Source organism: Schistocerca serialis, chromosome 9 (assembly GCF_023864345.2).
Source record: "Schistocerca serialis cubense isolate TAMUIC-IGC-003099 chromosome 9, iqSchSeri2.2, whole genome shotgun sequence".
NCBI classification, from domain to species: domain Eukaryota; kingdom Metazoa; phylum Arthropoda; class Insecta; order Orthoptera; family Acrididae; genus Schistocerca; species Schistocerca serialis.
In genome coordinates this window covers 333,126,489-333,134,262 of record NC_064646.1, presented here as the reverse complement: position 1 = coordinate 333,134,262, position 7,774 = coordinate 333,126,489, and the positions used below count along the sequence as shown (strand labels likewise).

General features: G+C 44.9%; 1 protein-coding gene across 1 annotated transcript in view; it reads right to left on the bottom strand.

Moving 5' to 3' along the window:
- Positions 1–1,770: 1,770 nt before the first annotated feature.
- The window catches only part of LOC126419600 (tachykinin-like peptides receptor 99D), a 263,652-nt gene continuing 257,648 nt past the window's right edge, over positions 1,771–7,774 (bottom strand). The window contains exon 6 of the mRNA XM_050086788.1: positions 1,771–2,079. Within this exon, the coding sequence (XP_049942745.1) occupies positions 1,771–2,079 (309 nt within the window). The remainder of the gene's footprint in view (positions 2,080–7,774) is intronic.

The window sequence follows — 7,774 nt, the reverse complement described above, 5'->3', positions numbered from 1 at the left end:
CTACCACGATGGTTGTTCGCTGTGTTCTGTACTGAGATATATTTTGTTCGGCGTGTGACGGTAATGCTATATGAATGTCCCTCAAACCATTGTAAACACTGCTGTAGTAAATTCTGCTGGCAAGAGTTTGTAGTGAAATATGTTCTCACTAAAAATTTCATCTGAATGGGTCCTATTATTCGTCTTTTCTGGGACGAGCGAAAAAATGTATCTATTACGATCTAGTTGTGAACTTTGTACTGCACATCAGGTGGTATCACTTCCAGGCAAATTCCGTCGTTGGTCCTTCTAGATATCTAGATAATACACAACTAGACCACGAAGAATTTAATTTATACGTTCTTGTAACTGTAGTCGGCAAAACAGTTCCTTTCGTGATTGTCATCACAACATACAAGTATATGTTATCGGCACGTAGTTAGTCTTGAATTTTAATGGGTAGCATTAATCGTGAGATTTCTTCTGAATAGAGGCGATTTATAATTGTCCACGCCGTAATTGTTCTGCTCCTCATCTCTAGTTCACATCTTCCTTACAAAAATCATCCAGTTGACAGAACAATTCATGAATCAACAGTAACCGTGCTAAATTTTCCCGGTTGTAGCACACTAGCACTTCTTTGTGTGGGACGAACATGTTTAAGAACAGACTTCTCACTAACAGAGCAAGCTGACCGGTGTGCTCATCCGAACTTTCGTCAAAACGAGCACCTCCAATGTAGAATCTAGCATTTTCGGTATAAAGGCAAAGTCGTCCGTTCTAAGTTACGGCGCCAGATATTTTAAGTGGACCATGTAGAGGTGAATAGAGACTAACAAAAAGTGGCTCATTCCTAGGCTGAATCTGAATGACGATAGGTTCTATAATAAGTTGTCAGCAACGACACAGTGGACTTATAAATGGGAGTAGTATGATAGTGCTATGACCTTCGGTTACAGAAGTCACGTCTTACTGAACCATTATAAACTGAAGAAGGTATTATGGAAAGTCAGCCTTTCCTAAATTAGTGGCGCTAAACGTCTTTCGGTAGTCCACACACAGATGAGGACTCGATATAGTGTCATCACTCCAGCCCGAATGTCATTTCTCAGCACTGACAAGCATTCACAGAATTTCCGCATTCACAACAGCACATCACACTGGCCATTCCCTGGTAGTGCTGCTTGTTCGCAGACCAGAAGCAGCTGCAGGTAGACCACGGCTCAGAAACAGCAGCATGTGAGCTGTGGAAGCGTTCCGTTCTGAGTAGTGATCTCAGTCCTCTTGTAGTTGAGCATTTACACGTGAAGAGATAGAGAGGGACAGTGGTCCTTTCTAAAACAGTGATCGCAAATGTACTGCAGTGGTCTGCTCGGTGAACTCGGGAAGGTACACAAACCAGATTACCTCACCTTCCTGGCTAATTGGTGGAAGAAGGCCACAGCTTTCCCGTATCTGCCACAACATATGTCCTTAAGCAGTGGTGCTGGGAGGTTTTCCAAAAGCAGTTGCTGACGTAGGTGGACCTAACAACAAGAGGTAGATGGCGCTGGTATGGTATACAAGTGGCCCATTCTGAGGTAGACACCATAAATAGCTTGTAGTGGACCTGAACCACCTGAGCAAGTACAGAGGGATATCAGGCCTTCCGAAAGCAGGGACACCGAATGCCTCAAAGTGTTCCACCCAGCAAACTTTCCTAGCTAGAAAACTGTGCTGTTTTTAGAGAAACCTCTACGCAGTAGTTATCATCCTCGACGCTGACGAATCGATGGACCTAGCTCGTGCCCCTCAGTAGCGGTGCTGGGCGACGGCGTCGAAGTGGCTGGAGGTGGACGCAGACCTGGCTAGCAGCAGCGTGGTGGCGGTGGCCGAGTGCGGGGGCGGTCGGCGGCAGGACTGCCACGTGGAGTCGGGGGGCGGGGAGGTGGCCTGGGGGCAGCCCGCCCCTTTGGAGGCGAGCGTGCCCAGCGCCTCTAGGTCACTCAACTCGCGGCCCCGACGGCTGGAGCGGCCCCCAGCCTCGCTCACCTCGGCGCTGGGCCGCAGCTGACGGCAGCAGCCGCGCAGACGCAGACGGAACTCGCGCTGGAACTTCTCCTGCAACACGAAAAACGCACGCAGGCATCACTTTCCAGGGCATTCCAGCAACTTTAGTGGGAAAGTTGTCCAGGGCTACCAACCGTACACCGAAGATGGTTAATAGTTCAAATGGCTCTGAGCAATATGGGACTTAGCGTCTGAGCCGGCCGCGGTGGTCTAGCGGTTCTAGGCGCGCAGTCCGGAACCGCGCGACTGCTACGGTCGCAGGTTCGAATCCTGCCTTGGGCATGGATGTGTGTGATGTCCTTAGGTTAGTCAGGTTTAATTAGTTCTAAGTTCTAGGCGACTGAAGCGCGTAGAACCGCTCGGACACCACGGCCAGCGTACACCGAAGAGTCAAACATTAGGATCACTGCCCATCGCCAGACCGAATACCTCCTTGTGGTGCTGCGGGCACGTGACGCAGTAAGGTAGAAATGCAAGTAGAGCACAGACAAATGGGCAGTCATTACAGTGAAGATACGGGCGGAAAATGCGGAAATCATCTGATATGTGCGGTTTAGACAAAGGACACATTGTTGTGGTGCTGTGGCTAGAAAGGAGAATCTCTAAAACGGCGAAGCTGCTCGCCTTTCGTGAGCACCTATGAAGTGGTTGAAGAATGCTGAAATAACGAGAAGGCTGTGAGGTATTGGACTACAACGTTTCATCACAAAATATTAAGGCAGGAGGATCCCCCCGTGCGTCTTCCACGACAGGCAGCTATCTGTGGCAGATCTGACAACAAAGTACAATGCTGCTGCTGGCACAAGTGTTTTGGAGCACACCGCTCAAAGGCTACACATCACACGACCCCTTCGTGTTCCTGTGCTGACATCGTCAGTTATGACTATAGTGGGCGGAGCATCAGCGAGTTTTCACCTTGGTTCGGTCGAAACGTATCGCCTGTCGAATGAATCTCATTTCTTGCTACATCAGGTCGATGGTAGCGCCCTCACCCGCTGTCTTTCACCGCTCCACAGATGCAGGCTGGTGAGGGCACAATTATGCTATGGGGTACACTGAGTTGGGTTTCCACGGAATCTGTGGTAGTAATCGAAGACTAATGACAGCAATAAACTACGTGAACGTTATTGCGGACCACTTTCATCGCTTCATGCTTCAAGTCTTCCCTCGTGGTGATGACATCTTCCACAGGATTGCTGTCCACGATACAAAGTCAGAATGGCCCTGTACTGACATCGTCAGTTATGACTATAGTGGGCCGAGCATCACCGACTTCTCACCGTGGATTAGTCGAAGCGTGTCTCTTGTCGAATGAATCTCATTTCTTGCTACACGAGGTCGATGGTTGCCCCCTTACCCGTCGTCTTTCACCGCTCCACAGATGCAGGCTGGTGGGGGCACAATTATGCTATGGGGTACACTGAGTTGGGCTTCCACGGAATCTGTGGTAGTAATCGGGGGCATAATGACAGCTGTAAACTACCTGAACTTTATTGCGGACCACCTTCATCGCTTCATTCTTCAAGTCTGCCCTCATGGTGATGACATCTTCCACAGGATTGCTGTCCGTCATACAAAGAATCGCCCTACAGTGGTTTGAGAGACATTATGGCGCACTCACGTTGCTGTCTTGGCCAGCAAATGTGCCTGATCTATAGGCAGTGGAGCACATATCGGGCACCGGCTGCGTGACAGTAAAACACTATCCCGTCATTTGCGGGAATTGCTTCAACTGTGGTTAGACATCTAGTGCCACATACTTCTGGAATCCAGTAAAAGATTGTAGGACCCGAGCCAAGCTAAATTTCTGTTTGTATTAGAAATGTGGAAAAACACACTATTAAGCAGGTGGTCATAATGTTTTTGCGCATGTCAAATTGGCATATGATTTCCTTACAGCTAGTTTTACGCTATCTGCTCAAAAGTGTCCAGACACCATAGCGAGCAGTAATATTTGGTGTCTCCACTCTTCGCCTTTATCAAGGCCTCGTCTCTGCTGGTGACTCTGTCAATGAGGTGTCTGAATGCCTGTGGAGGAGTGGCAGCCCCCTTATTCCCCAAAAGTTAAAACCAGAGACTGCATTGATTTTGGGAGACGGGGACTGGAGCGAAGTCGACATTCTCATCCTATAAGTGATCCATTAGTTTGAGGTGACTATGGACAAGCCACTCCATTTCAAGATTATAACTGTCCACAAACTATTACCTGATGGATGCTACTTTTGATGGGCTGCTTCGTCATGCGGATGCAAACAGTTATTTCAGAATTGATCTTCTACTGTTCGCAGGGAAAATGCAGTAAAATAAGTTCATAATCTTCTGCATTTATCGTTTCCTTAACGCAGAGGAACACGAGCATTGAACCCCAACGTCTGTACATACTGCTAGTTCCTCAAGATTCACATTAAGAGGACTGGAACATCAGTTTATGAGACAGCAATCTTGACGGTTAAGAAACTCTGCTGGGTAAGAGGTGGCTTGTTTAGCGTCTATAATATCATCCACAGACAGATATTCTACAATATCTCCTTCTACTTGTGATACAATTCTTTAACTTATCAGTCCAACATATTCATTACTCGTCGCCAAACTTGTACTCTCACACAACCAGTCTTTATTTCTCGTATTTGTTTCCAGTTCAGGATAAATTTCGGTCATCAACTCTACTGCACCGTAAAAAATATTACGGTCTTCGCGATGTAATGTAATCGTGTCGTTGGCACCTTTATCAAAATGATCTTCGCCGACTTTTAGAGAAGCATCCGCATATTGTCCATATTCTATGCCATTGTACAGCTTTACGTGCATATTTGTTTCTAAACTAAATTTTTTATCATGTTGCCGTAAGACTCACGCCTTTAAACACGCGTTCACTTCATATGCCGGTGTGTCTTTAGTTGCTGCGGACAGGTTCTGTCTAAAATCGCCAGCCCACAGTGCGACCTTTCCTCCCGCTATAGTTAGTTGCTTTCAGTGTCTTTCATTGTTATTTCTTCAATTGCTCTTATATGGGACAATGTACAACCGTTCCAAAGCAATACCTTACACTGCTGCAAATTCCGTGTACGATCGCTTTTTTATTGAGTGCTAAATCCAACACCAGTTTAAGTACTGGAGACGCCGTTCGGCCACTGTCCAGTAGTGTGGCAGCTATTCCAGAGTGGGCGACAGCAACAGCTACTCATTTATTTTTGCGAACTCGGGCCAAAAGAACTTTAAAAAAAAATTTACGGGTTGCTCCCAGATCATCTTAAAAAAACCTTTCTCACTCTCAATTTTTTTCATAAAATTGTTGAAAACTGTTGTCTGTTCTGGATGGAGATGCGCAGCGTATGCATTGAGTTGCTGTTGCAAAGACACAGTGGTATAACTCATTTTTCTTAGTATATAACTACTTATTCCTTCATGTTTATTGGGTCTACTAAATCCAAAGTAAAATTAATCTATTTCTTTTATCATTATTACGCGGTCTTCCGCCATCATGAGAGCTTCGTTGCATATGAAGTCATTGTATATAGCAGTAAGGGATTAAAATCTGTGCAGTATATCATCTGCCATGTCATTTACGTATTTGTCCCACGATTGTTGTGGATCTGAAAACCCTTAGGTTTCTATTAATATTGCAAGAAGCTGTCTCATCTTTGCCTCTGATCTGCACAGAATGGTATCCTCCAGTGTTAGATTCTAGTGATTCAAATTTTCTAATAAGCCTTTGGCCTCACATCCCCATCTGAATGTTAGTAAATCCTGACCATTGTGTTTTTAGGGTGTTTAAAACAGGTTGGGGCTGTGCAGCATTATCTTCCAGCAAAAGCATTCCATATGGCTGACATGCTACTTATAGACTCTACATAAATCAATTCTGGATTTAACGCCAGGACAATCGTGAAAAGGAATTCCTTGAAATCAACTTTTCCATTCTTCTTTTTTTATGTAATCCAAGTACAATATCTAGGCGCCTCAACGTATAGAAGAACTTTTGCGAAATCGTCTCTTACACAAAGATCAAAATATTCACCCAGAACTATTTCTGGGGGATTAATCATTGCTCACACAAATTATTTTCATCAAAATACACTGTTTCACCATTATCTATGTAAATAATGAGGTATGTTACGATGTGACGTCTTCCATGTAGCTGGAAACCTAAAAGACGCCACACAACTTAGTTGCTGCTGACATAACGACTGGATTGATGTGTGGACTTCATTTATGGGATTTGTAAGGTCTTAGTTTCTGAAGTTTAAAAAAGTTTTACCACTGCCTTTGTTAATTTTTTGACATATATATTTAGTAGCACACACAGAACTGCAAGCCTCCAGAGTCGTATTTACATTATTATCGACATTAACGTAACTGTCGTTCTGAAGCCTTATCATTGCCGTCCGACCCCTTTCTTCTTGTACTGTTCGTTGGTACAGAGAATATCCGTTTTCAGTGTGTGTGTCGTCTCCTTTTAAAGCAGGGGTGGGTACGAGAGCTGCCCGCATGGTTACCCGAGGGTACCGTGAGCCGCGAAGGCAACGTTGAGCACCTGTTAGGGCACGTAATGCGGGTAGCATAGCTGTGTGATGTGGCTGGCCGCTTGGGTATGCATACTGCACGGGGGCAACCGTGCCACTGTGAGAGCGCTTCACGCACGCAGCTGAGTATGGTCAAGCTAACGTACGTAGTGCAGGTGGAATACAGATACGACAGAAGTCGTTTCACGTATATGTGGCGTCCGGGAACTCGCCATCGGTACACGGTTATCGGAGTCAAATCATATGTGGCACAACATACGTGTGTGGGACGGAAGTGTAAAACGTTATTACCCGAAGTCTGTGTATCCCGCGCCATGCAACGGTTGGCCGTGTACGTATGAAACACAGTTTCGAACTGTTCTATTTTCATGGCCACAAATAGGTTACAGACGTAAAGGATTAAGAAACGAACACATTTGTATTATATATGTTACGTTATAGTTACACAGATGTGTGTAATTCAGAAGAGGGGTACTACATACGAAAAGGACATAGACACTAATTTACATCATTCTGGATGTTTTTACAATGCTTTTGAGCTATAATCTCGATATTTGGTGCGAAATTACTGGTGAATAGGCGCATTGTACCAGTCAGGTGAACAGCAGGGAGACTACATCGATTTTGTCAGTTTCATTACGGAGAAAAATACTTTCGCACAAGTATATCGTTTCAAAAAAACTATACAGACGAGCAGCTGTTTTAAATAACAATGGAAACTGTTTACGTGGAAAATATTTGTAGAAGCTTTCCAAGATTTCTGCTGTGCGAAACTTCTACTTCAGCACGCGATTGCATTGAAGGAGTCGCAGAAAGATTGACACGGCATTCCAGTCGATTTAAGTCCTCAAATCTACAATCCAAAATTCCTTCCAGAGGCAGTAGCACCGTCACAAACCCATCAAAATGGTCTTTCAGCTTCTGCTGCTCCAAATTGTTTTCAATAACAACTATTGCAACCTCAGGAAGTGTACACACGACATTTCTGGCAGTTACTTTGCCCAAAACAGCAGTTTTCCCTTGAATGCCAAAATAGTGTCAAGCACTTCGCTAATTACCTTATTTCTAACCTTATAAATCTCCATTCAAGGTATTCAGATGGTTGGGTACGTCAGTTAAAAACGCAAGGTCTAAAATGCCCAAATATTTCACCGGATTTCCTTTCGCATCCTTGAATGACGTTGTATCTTCAGGTAAATTAGAAATCTTTCTAAAATAACACC